At 45.4% G+C, this 18584-nt stretch overlaps 3 protein-coding genes across 6 annotated transcripts in view; 2 read left to right on the plus strand and 1 right to left on the minus strand.

Annotated features, from left to right (window-relative positions):
- LOC126562971 (eukaryotic translation initiation factor 4E1) overlaps window positions 1-18584 on the minus strand; it is a 436138-nt gene that overhangs the window by 68872 nt on the left and 348682 nt on the right. The window lies entirely within an intron of this gene.
- The window catches only part of LOC126561295 (supervillin), a 137323-nt gene that overhangs the window by 66859 nt on the left and 51880 nt on the right, over window positions 1-18584 (plus strand). For 2 of the 4 annotated variants that reach the window (XM_050217339.1, XM_050217340.1), the window contains exons 3-6: window positions 6545-7868; window positions 7955-8334; window positions 10744-11691; window positions 12351-14937. The exons of the other annotated variants lie outside the window; for them this stretch is intronic. In XM_050217339.1, coding sequence (XP_050073296.1) covers window positions 6545-7868; window positions 7955-8334; window positions 10744-11691; window positions 12351-14937 — 5239 coding nt within the window. The remainder of the gene's footprint in view (window positions 1-6544; window positions 7869-7954; window positions 8335-10743; window positions 11692-12350; window positions 14938-18584) is intronic. 4 annotated transcript variants of the gene reach the window in all.
- The window catches only part of LOC126563070 (protein lethal(2)essential for life-like), a 566897-nt gene continuing 565075 nt past the window's right edge, over window positions 16763-18584 (plus strand). The window contains exon 1 of the mRNA XM_050219680.1: window positions 16763-16769. The gene's annotated coding sequence lies outside the window, so the exon portion shown is untranslated. The remainder of the gene's footprint in view (window positions 16770-18584) is intronic.

Genomic DNA, 18584 nt, shown 5'->3' on the forward strand with positions numbered 1-18584 from the left:
CCAAAACAAAACAAAAAATGGGTGAAACCAAAAAAAAAAAAAAAAGGAAAAGTGTGTAACCGCCCCGATATACGCGGGCGATCGCCCACATCGAATCGAGGAATCAGGCATTGGAAGGTTATCGTTGTTCCGCAGTGGTTTGTGTCTGTCGCCACGGTTGCGTACCGATCTGATCTTTTGCGCGCTGTTGCTCTGGGCCCAAGAGCCCAACACCTCCAACAGCACGTTGTCTCCCTTCTTCTGGTCGGCTGAAGAAGGTCACACGGCAAGTGGTGACAGAAGAAGAAGAAGAACTTGTGTTTGGTGTGTGTGTGTGTGTCGCATTGTTTTGTCGTTGTTTTCGGAAAGATCATCTCTGCTAGTAGTATATTCTCGTGTGACACGACGGGTGTGGTTGATCTGTTGAGCGTCACAGGACGATTGTGACACTTTATCACGATTTTGCACGCCATTTTGTTTGTTGTTATACGGTGTTGTTTCATACAGGGTAGTTGGTGAGCACGAGAGCAAACGTCACTCGTACGAGGTTTTGGTAAGTGATCCTCATTAATTTGGGAGTTCTGTCTTAAGAAGATGTTGATTATTAATCTAGAGCAAAGAATTCTTGCTCTCACCAAAGAATCCTGCAAATCTTTCCTAATACTACTAGACTTTTAGTTCAATATTGTTCCGGATAATTTTACCAAAACCATCCAGAAGCATCGAAAGAACCCTCATTCCCCTTTGTCAAAAGTGAAGGGTTCTCAGCAGGTAAAGTTCTTCCTCAGGAGCGCGCTTCAAGTGGCTAGAATAGCTCCATTTCGGTAGAACCTCCCCGAAGACGCGTCAATCTTTTGGGGGTGCATTGGACAGCCTTCAAACATTTAGATACATTTTAAAGTATAAACTTGATGACGTGGGTTCCGGTCGTTTAATACTGCGGTTGAGTGACCACTCTGTGGGGTGTGTACCAAGAATACGAGAATGTGTTGTTTTGTGTGTGTGTTGTTATCACTGGTAGCATTAAACCGTTTCCACCGAGAGCTGCCGCAGTCCAGTTTTAATCGGTTTTTTGGCTATTGGATGTACCATCTACCGTATGGGGGTGCAGGGTGTAGTTGACCTCGGTTTAATATTCGACACACGGGCGGGCACACGGTTATCACTCCGTCCACACCCACTCAGTGTGTTTTGTTCAGTTTTCATCGATTGTTGATTTTTCATTCAATTTTCCTATCATAAACAATGGCGGCGATGTGAAGGGTGATGACTTCTGTTTGGGTTGAAGGCTTACGATGGACATGGTTTCCTTCTCGATCTCCTCCAAGAGCCGGCCAGTCAGTGTCAATCAAGGGCAGCATTTAAATGTCGAGATGAGCTCCGACAAGTTGATTTAAATGGTTTTGGATTTTAAGTTTTGGTCGGCAAAACTGACAGGTTGTGGCAGTATACTGTTTGCTATAATCCTTTTCCTCATAAAGAATTTCAGTTATGAATCGGAAAGCTCTTATGTATTGGCTTTCATAAAATTTTATCATCCAATTTTGAAGCGAAAAATAATCTCCAAAGAATCGAATGGAAGTGATGGAATGCAGCAGAAGCTGAGCTCTGTGTGCCTCCTTTTTCCAAGCAGCTTGAACTTGACCTCCGAAACCCTTGGCGTCCTTTTCGATTTGCCCAATGTAACACGTGTCTTTCGATGCCCATGCGGTTGTGCACATTCATGAACCAAACGACTGGCGGCAGCAATGCAACAGTTTCCCCGAGATGTACGTCTCAGTATGGAGGAGAATGTTGAATCAACACACACTCTGGTAGAGAAGCATTATAGCCATCCAGTAGAGGGAAAACTGTTGCATTTCTCGGTCGGAAAATGATGGATGGTAGATGGGAATGTGTCTTTAAAATGGTGGCTATAAGATGATTGCTGAAAACACGGTACGGTTCTAGAGAAATGGTTAAGGATTAGTTTTTTTTAAGGAATCATCTTCCTTTTTTATACTCATTTAATCCTGCCCTATTTTTACATATGTGACATTTTTCAGAACACAAAACACTCTTCCCATAATCAACTATCTGTCAAATAAAATTAAACATTAATCGCTGCATTATATTAAAGCTCATGCTCACAAGATCAGCGTGTTGATTGCCTTCCCCAATAAGTAACATGGATGTAAAACGCTCAAAACCCCCAACTCAAGCGGCAATAATATTTTATAGCTAATACAGCCTCTTCCTGGGGGGCACACGGGTACCCCCCTGTGCCACTTTTCAGGAAATGACAACGTGGGGACGTAAAATAAAACTCCACTTTTCACTGGAGAGCACCATCAAGAATGTGGAGCACAGCGGGCAGAACACACACACATACCGCAGGGCACAGAACTTGGATCCGGGCTGAGATACAAAAGTGAATGGTTAATCTAAACCATTCTAAATTCGATCGCAATCAATCCGTATGCATCTGTGAATGATCTGACCGCGACCGGGCAGAGTAGTAGAGGTGAGTTAGTGGGACGTCGGAGCAAATGGGGGGCACGACTTCACATAAATTAGTTGCTAGACTGTTGGTTAGTGTTGTGAGTGTGAGTGTGTGTATGTGTTTTCACGAACTTGGCCCGATGTCGACGACGGGCTGCAGACCAGAGTGCAGACCAGGTGCAGGTGCAAAGTAGTAATTTTAGACGTCTCTAAGGCGTACGACTGCTGCTCTGTGGGCTGCTAGGAAGTGTGCCCGTGCCAAGTGGTCGTCAAAAAATGTTGGATACACATTTTTCGGTTGTATGATTCGGATCGATCGGTACGCTTAAAGCTAGTCTCCCCCCGGTCAATCATGTGATGTGGCGTAACAGTGAGTACAATGCGGGGGGGATGAACGGACCATCAGTAAGCAACAGTAAGCAATGTACCTCCGACCATCGATTATGGCTTATGTGCATCGGGTATGCTGTTTTTTGTTTGTTTTAAAGCTTCTTATAATCGGATGGGATTACTTGCGATTCCCTACTTAAAACCAACAAAGTGAGGAGGATTATCGCAATGGATTGTTTTGCGGGATTTGTTGGCGAATGTGATGGTACTGTGTCTAGAAAGAATTAAACATATCCTACAAGGGAATCACATCACAGATGGTGCGGCTCCAATTGGTCTTATCGAAAATCGGAACACATCTATATCATTATTCAAAATCACGTTGCATCAAAACAGATCTGTCAAAATTGTCAGATTTCGGAACGGATCCTATCATAAATTCTACTCGCTTGCTGTCTTGTACATAACACAAATTCTTCAAAGTGTTGTGTGGATGTAAAACCTTTCTCCTCCACCCAACTTTCGATACGAAAACACATCACTCATCACGCTTATCATAGATCAATCTTGCACAAATTTGGTGTCTCTCTCTTGAATGATGTCAATGTGAAAATCCCTTCTCCATACACATTTATCATCAGATTTTAGAGTTGGATTCAGTTGCTTTGCAAATCGGGACGTAGCATTCTCACATAAATTTAAGTCACACTCACGCTTGTGATATTTTTTTTGTATGTCCGTTCTACCGTTCAACATGACTTGACTTGACTTTCAAAGGGATTACAGAAACGCCTTCGGATATTGTCGTTAGTGTGGTATCGTAGGATGAATTGAGACATAGATGCTTGTACAGTTGGTCTATGTAAGGCTTCAACTGGATTCCATTTTAACTTGAGTAAAGTAACGGTGACAACCTTTCGGCTAATATGTCAAGACGCTGGTGGTGGTGACTCATTAAACAGGACTCCCCCTAATGTTTCGGCTTAAGTTCAGTGGAAGCTCCTGAAATGTGCTCCTATTTTTAGGACAACCCCCACGATAGCATTAACCCACATTTAAGGGTCTTCCGGGCTGGAGACTAAACTATCGATGAGCAAGGCGCACAAAAACCCACGTTAAATAGGTGCTGCTTCTGTAGTGGTAATAATGCCACCAAGGGTACACGGACCATTAAGAGTAGCTTTTGCAATATTGAGTGGATGTGTGTGTGTGTGTATGTCGTCGTAGTTGGACTAGATAGGCATCAAATGAATTTCGATCCGTGGGTCGATACTACCCGTTGGGAATGCAACTTTTGATTGTGGTAATTAAATGTTCCACTAGGCTCCAAAATGGAGTCCAAGCACATGGCAAAAGCGTTTCGGTATCCCAATACTATGTTGGTGTGGCAAAGCAGACACAGGTTCGACAAGATGTCCGAGGTTAATAATTTGCATCGGCAAACAAGAGCGCAATAGGATACTGGAGCAGAGAGGCATCATTGATTGCCCAGAAAAATGACTGCGTGTACATTAGGCTGCCAACATTCAATAGCACACGGCATCTGATAGCTAATACCGATGTGAGCATTATTCGATATGAATATTGAATCGTGCGCTCGTAGCCACCCGATTGGAATCCCGTTTGGATGAGTGATGGAAATTAGAGGAATGAAAACACAGCGTACGTGAGAGTGTAGCTATTTACGCCGAAATTATTCATTACAAGCCTAATTGGCGATCATAATACCACGTAATCAGCCTGATGGAAAGGAAATTGGACTGCCTATTTGTACTATTCCCCATCGCATTCGGTGCATCTGCTCACCGTATTCTGAAGCATTCTTTCATGTTGTTTTCAATTGTTCAAACTCTTCGTACAAGAATCGGATTGAAAAACACTTGGCACCCCGGAATCAACTGTTTATTTGGCGATGAACCGTTGTCTGTTTGCCCGACTTTTCGACATTCGATAACAGCAGCAACATCAGCAGGAAGTTGCCGTGAGCTCACGGCACCTTTGCATTAACCTTTACCTACCGACCCTAGGCGGCCGGGCAGGCAACGAGCCTCCAGGCGGCGGTTAATGCTTTACGCAAAGCGTAGTGACGTTCGCGTACCATTTTGCTGAACACCCTTTCCGAATCCCCCCGAACCCGGTTGACCTCTTTCTTGACTAGAGTCGCAGAGAACTCTACCTCTTGGGCCCGGGCCCTCCAAATCATCGTTAGACAGCTGCGCCCGTTAGCCCTGACACACAGGCCGTCGGCTGTCTGTGGTGTCGGACGGATGGGAAGTGAAGGTCCTGCTAAGCGTCGGGGCTGCTGATGGCCCCAAACTGGGGGAAGGAAAGGGGTCGATCGACAACGATCGAAGTACACACCTACGCGAGACGCACAAATCCAGTTCCCTATACGCGCGTCATCCGTAGGTGCAGGTGAGTGAGTGTTGCACCGTTTTATTGCAACGTCGTTCCAGGGTTGATGGTTGGTTTGCATTATTTTTTTTTTCACTGTTTATCGTAACAGTTCGGTCATGAAATGTGTGACGCAAGGAATGCAGTTTCCACCGGTGGGAACGTTTAATGACCGCGACGCGATGCCAATATGTAAAGAAAAAAGTGCAACCTGCATTCGTTTCTTGGTACGCTTGGAAGAGAGTCATTAAGATTTACGAGGCTTTTCAGAGTAAGCAAAGGCTAAACAGGAAGTAGTTTATGGGGTCCCTGATGTTGATGGCTTAGGAGAGTGTACCGCACTACTAACGAGGTATGTGATTTACCCGAACTCCAAGTCCATCAAACGCGTTCCAAAGTTGGTTAGATTCTTGACACTTCCAGCCAATCGGGCTGAAGTTCTGTCTCGTTGCTGCTAGCATCAAAGGAATCGTTAAGTTCCTGCAGCAGCTGCTCGATCTCTTGAAGTTGATTGAGTTCAATTGTATGTTGATGATGGTGTTGGATTTCTTCCTTATATTGGGCTAGTAATGCGTACAACCGAAGTAATTCTTCGATGATATTCTGAGGCACTAGATCCTGATCTTCTTCTTCTTCTTCTTTTGGCGTTGAGACAGCTTCCGGGGTGATCTCTGTAACGCCATCTTCAACACTGTAATCGTCTGCCGAAGGTTCCTTCACTGCTCGTGACTTACGGAAAACAAGTTGCACCAGAGCCTGGACACATCGTAGGTACGCAACGATAAAGTGTAGTTCATCGGTGTGGCTGTAGGTTGATGCTTCGAGAAAATCGATTGCCCATTCGATTTTCTCTGGCGATACGGTAAAGAAATGCTGTCGAAAAGCATCGAAACTGTGCCAAATGACTCCTATCGTGTGATCTAAACGCTGTAGAACGGTTTGTGGATGCTTTTCGTGTGGTTCTGGAGTACATTCGATGGTGGAAGAGTATGATTCCAAGCTGGAGCTTTTGTTCGTAGGGATCTCTATAAGCGATAGCGTATCAGCGGGATTGCCTTCCACCGGGGACGATTTGGAACCCATGATGAGGTTGATAAATTTTAACATACAAAAATAAACTAAAATCTAACGGTAAATATGTTTTCTTGTTTTCCAATGTTTTATTTTAGTATTATGGACTAAGGTTACTTTGATTTTATGAAGATGACTTCAACCAAATCAAATCCAAGATGCCACATTTATTACGTCAGGAAGATTAAGTTTGCTTGCATTATCTTGTGACCTTATTTTATTCGTTTGCACTCTTGAAGCCTTTCAAATTCTAATCCGCTTTTTCGTTATCTTTGCCTCCACTTTACAGAAAGTAAACCGTTCGTGAATAGTGCTATCCATGAGTTGGAGAAAAAGCTCTCATCCGCCACTGCCAAACTAAGCTGCCAACAGCAATCAGAATCTAATTATCAGCAACAACAACATCATCATCCGCACCACCATCAGCAGCTCATTGCATCGTCATATCCACCCGTACATCAGCAACAGTATCAAGGGCAGAAGGAGTTGCCACACTACACACAGCATCTTGCGCAACCCTCCTATCATCCGCTTGGACCGGCGCAAGAGTTCTACGAGGAACCATCCCATCGAGTGCCAGTAGAAGAGGAAGGCAAATTTTACATTACCAATCACGCGAATAGCCTAACGGCCCAGCAACAGGCACCTACGTCCAGCGAATGCTCCGGTCTGCACGCAATCCTGCAAGTGATACGTGCCGAACAGCAACAGCAGCAGCAGCAGCAAGAAAAGCAACAGGCTCGAAAAGAGCCAATCGTTTCGAAACATTGTGATCTCTACATCGCTACTGCCACCACAACCTGCAGCCCGCCGAGTCGGGCACACCCAGCAACGTCAACGAATCTACCAACGCAACAACCTCCGGACGCTTCCTCTCACACACCAAAGTTCAGTGCGGTCAATTTCCGGCGCGTTCAACGGCATCCGCCGGTGTCCTTTCCGAAGCGACCGCTCGTAACACAGCGCTCCCTCGGATCACCACCATCGGTTAACGTCGGCTCAAGCTACTCACCGTCCGGTTCGGCAGGAAGTAGTATCGCCTGTGCTGCGTCGATCGCAAACGGACAGCAGCAGCCGCAGCCGCGACGACGCCACCACAACTCACGAAGGCATGAGGCCTTCGTCAAGACGCGTTCCAAAACCATATCGGACTTTTTCGGGCCTGAATCGACCCCGGTCAGCCGACTGCTGAATATAATATGTCAAGAGAAGGAAGCGGAAAGGGTAGCAGCGCACATCATGAACCAGCAGCAGAGTGCTCGGTCGGCGATCGCGGCCAAAGCTTCCGCGAGCGTCGTCGCCCCATCTAGTCACGGGTCGGGCAGGGTCGGTCATCCGGTCCGGCCACCACCACCGTCCACCACCGGCAGCCAATCGGCCACCGCCGGGGTACGTTCGCGCAAGGAAAACATTGTGCCGAGCGTGGGGTTGAACTCTGGCTCGGACACTGGTAGCAGTGGCAGTGCCGGCATTGCACCGGTCCTGGTCGATCCTGCTTTTGCGGCGAAGGATATAGATAGGATAGCGAAATACAAAGCCGATAGACGTAAAGCCATTTACTTAAGAAACAATGTCCACGAGAATGAAAATGAAAGACTGGAACCTAGCAAAAGGTAGGTAGCGTTAGGAATTGGGGGAAGATGTGTAGGACACGGGGAAGGCATTGTTTGAATTGTTTGAAATTTCTTATGTCTTGTAGATCATCATCTAGAACACCGAATACTCTTCCATCAAGTGCAATTCTTAGCAAACAGCAGCAACAGTCATTGTTACCACCATCATCTAAATCGATCACAGCAACCACCAGCAGCATCAAACGTCCTCATTCAACCGGGCTCACGTCCACCGCGAAATCCGCTCCATCCGTTAGCAATGGTCTGGCCAAACCGGTACCAACCCGACCGGTAGCAGGTGCACGCGAACGTAATGCCAGCAGTATCCGATCCGGGGATGAGAAGCTTGTCAATGGAGCAGGAATGTCCCCGGTGCATGCGGGAGGGGCAGCAACTAACTCCTCGACCGTCACGAAGCAAATACGAACGACTCGATCATCTCGGTTGCGTGCCGCAGCAGCACACGGTAAGTTTATCCTTTGTCCGGTAAAAAGGAGGGAAACTAGGGATAAGGCCAGTTTTAGGTATTAGTTTGAAAATTGTCGGAAGGATCCAGGAATCAAACCTTCGGGCTAGGAGCATTTGTATATCTTAACATATTCAGCGTGATTCTTCCGACATTGTGCCGTAGTAGTAATAGTAGTAAAGAGTTTTCGGTAGCACACATCCTCCTTTCATGGATCATTGAGAGAATTTATTCTACATCTTATATCATCTTTTCATACTTTTAGTAGTGATTGTTTTGATGCTTTTACTTTTCACTGTGAAAACACGTTCGTGCAACTACACACATTCGCGATATGGTTTCATTTCCCTTTCGGGCAAACTGGCAAATAGCACACTGTTAATGTGCCAAAAAAATGCAAGCTTCCCTCACTGCTTCCGATCTAATATTCCGTATGTAGCTTACTGTTTCTGTGCTTAGCTTATTAACTATCTTCTATCTTAACTATCTTTTGTTTGTCTTAACGGGGGAAAAATATACATCTATAAATCTGTGATGAGCGCTGCGACGGTCCCTCACATGGTAGGAGCGGAGATTGAATCCCATCCGGAAAATTTAGTTTGAACTTAATACGTAGTATCAATAAGTCTTTTAAGCCCTTAAGATGGCAGGCATGACCTAACAGTGATGTACCTAGTTTGGCATCTTGTGGTATCGGAACCCATTCGCTGTTACAACTTTTACTGTACAGCTCTGTTTACTGGCCAGTGCCGTCTAAAGCAAAGCCGTACTTTCACATACACCCGCTCACCCCGGTTAAAGTTCTCGATACACAAAAAAAAGCTCAATTCAATTAAAACCTGCAAATGAAATGTGCCACCGACGAGCGTTCGATCCATACAATTAAGGCTAAAGCAAGACTCATTAAATCGTAGTTTACGACGCTACGTTAGCGCCCGAGTTCCTCTCGAAGGTACAGTGTCCGCTACCTTCCAAAAAAGATTACTCTCACCTGTGCAGTGTACATGCACCCGGCTTGTTTTCTTCAGTTTACTATTAATTTACACCTCTTTGGAGTCTTAACAGCCACATAGTCTTAACATCATAGAGCAGCTGGTGGTACTATGCATCACTGAAATTGAGATCGAAATCGAAAGCATTTCCAATCCGTACCCGATAATGGTGGGTAACGTTTTGGAAAAAGTGGACTTTTGAAGAGAGAGAGAGAGAAAGAGAGAATGGTGACTTCACCACCATACACTATTGCACACTGTTGTCGTTGCTCCGATACGATTCATTTAATTATGTGATTTCCATTGTGATGTGGAGTTTGCTGTTTTGTTTGCTTACTTTTTTTTGGTGGGTAATTATGCTGCAGGATACAACGTACAGCAGCATCCACCTCTATTGTTTGATGTAGTGATGTAGCTTCTTCACGAGAAAATGGCAGAAGCATTTTTTTTCGTAAGTGCGTGTGTTTGAGCTTACTATAGAGCTAATGTGCTGCGTTAATGGACACTAATTACTGACGCTTTGGAAATGTTCACACTTTCCTCTTTACCACAACCCTTTCAACACTGAGGCACGTAGTATAGTGGTCGATTTTTTTTTGTCTGATTATAGAATCTATTGGTTTTTTGTATTTCATTGGTACACTTCTTTCTTTTCCCTGTACATATGTGTGTCGTTCATTGATTCATTGCAGTATTGTGAAGATTTAGGGGTAGATTTTCTGCTCTGTGAGTACTTATTTGAGTACTTTCTTGTTTTATTGTTTTGTATACGATTTTCTGTGTTGCAGTTGTAAATAGAGCACAATGTATAGTTAGTTTTAATATGTTGGTAGTGTTGGTTAACGTGTTTTTGTTTTTAATTATTTGTATCATCATTATGTATGTCTATCTTTTTGTGACACCTCATTATTTCTATATTGTACAATCACCCTTTTTCACAAGACTATCCGCACACCACACAAAACACACCAACTAATAACGTTTGTTCCTTTTTTATTACTGTTTTTCTTTTCTTCGGTTTCAACTTTGCAACTTTGTTTGAAAAAAAAAAACAACTTCCCTCCCTCTGTGACTGTTTCTGCTAAAAACACACTGCACAACAACAACCATCCAATTGGTATCATCGAATCAAACTACAAAAAAAACTACCAAAACTTAAAAAAAAAACAAAAAAAAAACACAATCCTCGCACAACACCCACCCTGGATGGGAATTCGCGTATCCACAAAATGCTTAAACTTTTCTGTATTGTCCGTCGGATAACAATGAATCTTACTCTTTATGCTGTGCCACGTGTTTGTAATGCCGTTTACACTGCGTGTACTTGTGTGAAATATAACAAACAAACAACCTATCGCCACACGCACACGACGCACACATTGCATCTTCCAAATGACGGATTTGGGGCGCGAAATAGACAAGGAACGATCACCTTCGGCGAATGCTGCTGCTAAATCCGTTACCGGATCGATGACGCTGTCCACGCCCGGAAGCACAGGAGACGATCAGTCACGAAGTCAGCAACAGCAGCAACTTGAGCGTTCTCAGCGTGCTGTGTTTCATCGAGTACCGGTAGCAGCGGGATCCACTGCTGCTGCTAATATCAGCTCCGTAACACCCCGTACCGTGGCAACGTCTACCAGAACCACACTAACGAAACATTCCACCAGCAATGGACCAGCGGCAGTAACGATTAGAAGCAGTAAGCTATTGCCGACTCCAGCAGCAAAGCGAGAACCGCTGGTAAAGAAAGTCCTCTCAACGCCCTCGACTACCGTAGCTGCGGGTGGTGATACCACGAGACGCTTGGTACCGTCGATTGCCGTTAACATGAAACAGAGACTGAAGACGACAACCGAAACCATAAAGGGCGAAGGACGTATGGCTAAGGTAAAAAGTGACCCACTTGCAACAACAACTGCGTCTGCCAGGCGAACTCTTCTTGCGAAAACGCGCAACAATGTTGCCGTTCCTGTAGAACCTCCCGAAATTGATATGAGCAACTCGCTAACAGCACGCATGGAGTCGCTTGAACTGGACGATGTACCAGCGCAAGAAAAGCAACAGTCCGCCGCCGTTCGTCTACAAAGGGAAGGTTTTTTTGAGCGACCACCCGTTAAGGGTGATGTGCCGGAAGCAGAACTACTGGACACGGCTGGAACACCGCGCATGCGGACTTCTACGATGAAACGATCGCACGCCACCCGCTCACAACCGACCAACCTACCAAAGGACATAAACGGGCTGAGTCCGGTGAAAGGGGTTCAGCAGCAGCAGCAGCATCTGGAGACGACAAAGGATAAATCGGCCAAGCGCAAATCGTTTCTCAATCGCTCGCAAACAGAAGAACCGACCACCGGTGCAAGTAAGTTTGACATCTACTACCGATGGGAGGGGGGACAGCATACTTCCTCCTCCTCCTCCTTATCCAGAACCTGAATCGGAACAGTATGTGTCGGTCGGAGACGATGTCCAGAAAAATGAAGAACTGTGTTTTGGTAGCAAAATTTGAAAGTCTTTGTGCATTAGATTTTTCGGCATAAACAAAAAAAAAAACTGTTTGGCAACGCGCGTGTGTTTTCGAATTTGTTGTTACTAATCCAACAAATAATTATGTTTTGTTCCATTTGTGTTAACGTTAACTAACTTTACCCGTTTGATTAGTTCATTATCTACAGATTATGTTCACTTTACACCGTACCTTTCATAACTCGTTTCTCATTTTTATCATTTTTGCATGCAAAATAAGGAAATTTGATCACATAAAAAAGCTTATGTGCTAATAATACAACAATGATAATCTACAGTCGATCTTTTAGAGCTTCCTTCGTGATTAACATTGCATTGCTTATGTTGTTACTCAATCGATACGGTAGACTGAAATCTGTAGACAAACGTTAGAAGAGCATCCCTTAGTAGAAGCGTTGTAGTACGTCCTATGAACACCAAGCGTTGTGACCTCCCTACCCCCCTAAACTTACCACAGAATGTACGTACTAATTGAATTTTGCTAAATCGTTTTAGGAACCACGGCGTGCTCCACTTCCGTTGGACGATATCAGCGACGTCTCAAGATGCCGCACAGTAGTCCGGACATGTACTCGTCCAGCAATCGTTCGTCTCCTGTAAAGTCATCTTCATCACCCGAGAAATCTCCCACGAATTCACCACGGCCACCGTCGTGTTCATCGAACCGCTCGAGTCTAAAGCATGGCGGTGTCTCGCCAGAAACGGTCACCTCGAAAACTGGCTCTTCGCCTATACGCATCTGTTCACGGCTGTCCGGCTACACGAGCGGCGCCGGTACGCTAAACAACAGTCCATCTCCCTGCTCTCAACCCCGAAGTCCTTCACTATCCTACCACATGGAACAGGCACGTCGCGAATTGGTCATTTCTCCGCCGAGAACGAATCGTTTGTTGAAGATAGTGACGGAGTCGGCAAGTGATCCGCTTGTACCGCAACTTGCTGCCATGTCGATTGCGACCGAACCATCGTTACCGGCTGATGCGCCTGTCGAAATTTTGGCGCAGCCGGATGCGGATGCTGAAATAGTAGCCGAACAGGAGGAAGTTCCAGTGGAGGTGCTAGTTCCGGACGACGTTGATGAAATATCGGAGGAACAATCATCCTCTATAGGTCAATATTCTAAATTTAGTCAAATTTTAAAATCACCTACATTAGAGGTAGGAACCATAAGTGATATGTTGGATGATTTAGCAATTGCTGATCGTAGTAGCATGGTAGTAGACGAGCAAGAAACAATGGAAGTTGATGAGGATGGGGAAGAAGACGACGTGCAAGTGCCATTGATTATGGAACAACAGGTAGTGTTAGACGAAGGAATCGCTAGCACCGGTCCGACGGTCGAGGAAGCCATGGAAGCAGGTCCTTCTGGGCTGTGTGTCACTCCTGCAAATGGAACTAAATACGATTGCGACGATGATGAGGAGGAAGAGGACGATTATGTGGGCGAAGAGCGTGCCGTGATTGAACCACCTACAAGAGGATACGTAGCAGTGGTTGACGTTGGCGATGATGATGACCATCATCAGCAGGAAGAGATCGGTAGACCGGCGAATCGGATTTTGTTTGACAATCAGTTCAACGATGAGTTTGTGGTCATTGAAAACAGTCCCAAGAGTCAGCTGATACAATCACTCGATGAAGCGGACATAATAGTGCTGCGCGACAACGACGACGGGGAAGACTACGGTGATCGGCCACCGTCGCGTCCATCGAGCGGTGGCTATCTGGAGAAGAAGAAAAAGCTCGTCAAGATGAGCTCGGTGGAGCATTTTGAGCGTAAAAGCTTGTCTCCGCAGCGCGTGGGTAAGCTCAGTACGTCCTCGTCGTGTATTTCGCGGGCGAAGAGCATGGACGAGAGTAGCGCCGTGCTTGGTGGTGGGGCCAATTCCACTTCGGCTGGCGCAAGTTCTGGCACGTCGGCGAGTCATATCGTGTCAATATTGAAGCGCAAAACGGTGGAGTCTTCGGCCGCTGCCAGCTCAGCGTCGAGCAATGCGTCGCCGGTGACGTTTTCACCGAGCGTCGTTGATACGCCGATACGTTCGAACCGGAAGCAAGGAATTTTGAAGAAACGCTGCTCACTGGACGAGAGCCGTTACAGTCGCAGCCATTCGCCGGATGACCGTTCGATACTGGTGAAGCACACTAGGCGGAATAGCTTTGAGGATGGAGCTAGCTCCAACCAACAGCAGCAGCAAGCACACGGAATTCTGAAGCAAAAGAGCTACGAATCGCGGGAGGATGTTTCGGGCGCTGCGGCTAGCGGTGGAACCAGTCGCAATTCAATAGCGAGTGGTTCGGGTGGTGGTGTTAGCAGCGGTCAGGCGAACGGTAACATATCGCATGGCATTTTAAAGAAGAAAAATGACAGCTCGTCAACTTCTACACCAAGCGAACCTCCGAAGCATGTGTCCATTTCTCAAGCGGTCATACTGGCGGCGGCCGAGATTTGTCAGGACATGTTGCTGGTGGATGAAGATGAAGCGTACGACATCAAACCGATCCTGAAACCGGATCATCAAGCTCCGGTAACGCCGAAACCGATACTGAAGAAAAAGTATTCCTCCGAAAATGAAGAGATTCGACCGATTCTAAAGAGTTCGCGCAAGAGCTCGCGCGAGGAAAATTCGGATTCGGAGGAAATGAAACGATCGATTCTTAAGATCGACTCACCGGCGAAACGAACTCGGTGCTACGTCGAACAGTCAGCAGCAGCGGCAAGTGGAAGTGATATGATGGTGGGTAGTGTTGGAAGTACAAATTCGTCCGACGCTGGTACTCCCGGTGTTTTGCCGTTGGTTCACAGCCGTTCGCTAGAGCATCCGGACTCGGTCACTGGTGCGGCGATAGTGCCACAGGTAACAAACATTGAAAAGCCCATCATATCGGTAGCAGAGCGAATCCGAAACATGGAAAAGTTCCTATCTGGAGGTAGTGGCAATGGTAGCAGTCCGCCATCGTCGTCTGGATGTTCGTCGGTTTTGAAGCAGCAAAGCTCGTGCTCCTCCTCATCGAACACCATCAGTAGACGGGAGTCATTCCGCTACAAAACACAACCGGTCACATCAACGGAGATCAACAGGTAAGTGAAGCGAATGATGGTGGGGAACCGTTAAGGGAAGAACTATTTAGAAGCGTTTTGTCAGTTCCAACCCCTATTGGCAAAATTGTCATAATAGCCACTACTAAGGGATTTTTCAATACAAATTTGCCTTAGTAGTGCCTAAGTTGACAGATTTTGTCAATAGGGGCATTGCTTGATTTGAAGGTAGCTTTCAATCACCCACCAACAGATGACGCTGTAGCTGTAACCAAGACACAGCACCACCGCAAGGGAGAATTCGGACGGGTTAATTTTGAAAACAGACACGCTTTTCGAGTAGAAGATGTTCCGAATGTGAGGCGAAACTAAATGAGATCCGATATTACAGGGTATCCCGATATTGTTTGACGCGTTACCAATTATTTTTGTTCGCAAGGGTTTTTGACGTGTTCCCAGATATTTTTTAGCCGATTTCACTTTTTTTTACTATTTCAAAAAAGTTCACGTTCAGATTCACTCTAAATTCTAGCATACTAAAAAATTGCGGAACAAGAACAACAATATATGTGAACACGTCAAAAAAACCCAGGACGAGACAAAAATATTTGAGCACTCTTCCAAAACTGATGATGAAATCAAATCAATGAGGTTGGATGAAATCAAAAACATAAGGGTATTCGTAAAAATCCTAGGAAAAACAGCAAAATTATTTGAGCAGGTGATGTAATACTGGGATACCCTGTATTATTAATCAGCTGGGTTGTGAATTATAATCTAGCTCTCAGCATTCGTAGTTTATGACTGGGGGGACTGGGTAATTTTTTTTCATAGGCACAGAACAGAACCGAGTGTTCTGCATCATAAGTCATCTGTTTATGCTAAATTTAAAGCAATTTCTAATCGTTTTTCGATCGTAGGTTTGAAGAAAGTAGAGACACACTCATGAAACCCCACGCTTCCGAAAAAGTAGGACCCCCCAACTAGACCACTAGATTCCAATTTCGGGTTGCTTCCGTGAGTTTTATCCAGAGCAGTTGTTCTCATCTCCTGTTTACCGATTGAGCGTGCGTATTCTATTTCCGTAACGGGCTTCATAAGCGAAAGCGGTTGTTGTAGCGTATTTTTGGATCGGTGTGTTTGTGTTCCTCCCTGTCACTGCTCTTACGCGTGGTCGGTGTTTTGATTTGCCCCACGTTTCCAGCTGTCGATGGGCGAACTCTAATGCTGGTGCACCAGTTTACTGAATGTAACTGCAGTTAATCGGCCTTAGTTTGCCACTGCGGATCTAAAAGCTCCAGAGGGCGATTACCCTTATATGGTATGCTGGTGCGATATTGTTTGGAGGTGAAATTTATATATTTTTGGAACGCCCTCGTTCCTTTATTTTGATGCTGCTGTGATGCGTGGCAACAAATAGAAGATTTCCCATGCATATGTGAAAAACACGATCCTCCTTTTCTCGGAATGCACCAGGAACGCACGATCGTGACACGAATTTGTTCGGATGTCGTTTTGGCTTTTCCTTTCGCTACACGGAAAATGTACAACGCGTGGGTGACGCAGGCGGTTTTCTTTTTTTGTTGCGGGCTTACGTTCGTGTATAGGTAGCGATCATCGGTAAAATGTGTTGCCAAAAAGCGTACAGACTTGACAAGCCATGTCTCTCCGTTTCTTCTCTCATCTTTACTTTATAGCCATTTGGCAGCTGCAATTGCAAAATGCAGCCAGCCCAGCCAGTGCAATATGTGCAGGTAGTTTTAGTAAAGCGTTTCAGTTGCAAACAGATCGTCGTGCTTGTCACGCATTCGCTTTATATTTGTCCGGGGCGTTTTTTTTTACAAATCGATACTTATTGGAGTTTGAATACAATTGTCCTAGTTTGCGCGGTGCAACGCGTCGTCTTGAATCCATAGTTTCAACGACCAATTTGAAGAAGTGTGATTAAGCGTGCTTTAGTTAACTGATTCTAGGCATGTCGTCGGATGTCACCGTCTCCGCTAACGCCGGTGTTGAGTACGTGCTGTGTTACAGTGTTGTTTTGTACCAAAAAACATGGTCCTGCCTGCAAGCGCTCAAATACATACACGCGATTTATCTTGTGATAGTGTGGTGACGGTCTTACACACTTTCAATACGATGGCTTTCTACCCTTGGCACTAATGCTAATGACAAGCAACATCTTGCAACAAGCAAGATCAGAACCGAGGAAAGGAAACGTGAAGGATCGAACTGTGTTTTGGTTCCGATTTTGTGGTTGCGTGAAAATAGATTTTTCTCGCAACTGTCACGCGAAGACTGTTTTGTGCCGTTACCAACACCAAGAAAAACGATGGTTGTGATAATGTGATGTCGACTTGATCGTTCGAATGCTGAGGGTTTTCTAACATTTTAAACAAATTTAGAGATGTACAGAATCAGAAAATAGTTTCATGTAGAAGTTGGATTTGCTAGTGATAGGTACAACAAAGGGAAATTAAGTTTATAATGGCAAGACTATACTTGAGATAATAGTCGCTGACATTGATCTTTATTGACGACTTCAAGTGGAGGAGTGTGTGGTGCAACAGTGTAACACCTATTGTCGATAAGAGTGTGGCGAATTACTAGAACTAACACTTTATACCCCTCTGTAATCGCTTAATGCCATTATACTGTTCTATTTCTGTAAGTCCCTCCAAAAAAGATGTCCACGATCAGCGGCAATGGGACCGAAATAAGCTACATGCTATCCTCAAAGCAAGAAGTCTTCACCATGTGTGTCGACCTTGATTTCCATGCGAACTCGTGTGCGCGAGATGAGTTGTGTGACTGACCTTTTCCATTCACCTTGCACGTGGCCTTCCGTTGGCGTGTCAGCCGGGATGTAGCTGGACGTTTTGTTTGGTTCTAATGCCTTGCGTTGTGTAGGTTTTCTTCTTTTTGCGCGAGTCGAGAATACAATCAAAACAAACAGTACGGATAAATGCCGAATCCGTAAGGGTAAGGGACACCGTCACCATCACCACCACTCCCAGATTTAGTATTCTAGTGCAACGTTTCAAGAAAAATGACACAGTGATCAGTGCGCAAGCGCAAGTCATTTCCAGTAATTTCCCTTATTGGTAATGAAATATAAGAATAGCTCTTATGACATGCGAGATTATTAAGCCGAAAAAGTGCAACGTGCTTAAAGGCCCAAACTCCCAAAAGTCCCAGGATTAGAGTCTCGTCAGGAGAGACGATACTCGTATGGCGCAGACAGCAGCAGCAGCAGCAGCTCAGTAGATACCCGATTATAGTGTCTTGTGCGCAGGCGTTCCCTCTCGCTACCTTCCGTATGTACTGGGAGCATCGTACCGATTTGGATTAGGACCTATCACCGTCCGTCCCGCCCCTCAAGTCTGGTAAAGATGATGAGCACACAGCGTCTAAACCGGAGAGTCTGTAGTGTGGTGAGCGAGCAAACGAGCGAGAATAGCATCGTAAATCGGCACCAACCAACCAAGTAGTGTGTCTATATCCGTTCGACTGACATAAGCGACTGTTGGGTTTTTGCGCCTGGTTGCGACCTAGTGCTCGCGTTGCACGTTACTATTTCTCGCGCGAATGTGCTGTGAAACCGACATTTTTGTGAGCAATTGGAAAGTGAATTAGTTGAATGAATTGATTTCGAAAGGTTTCCTTGTGGTATGTTTGTTTTGTTTTTT

This window comes from Anopheles maculipalpis, chromosome 3RL (assembly GCF_943734695.1).
Source record: "Anopheles maculipalpis chromosome 3RL, idAnoMacuDA_375_x, whole genome shotgun sequence".
In the NCBI taxonomy this organism is placed as follows: domain Eukaryota; kingdom Metazoa; phylum Arthropoda; class Insecta; order Diptera; family Culicidae; genus Anopheles; species Anopheles maculipalpis.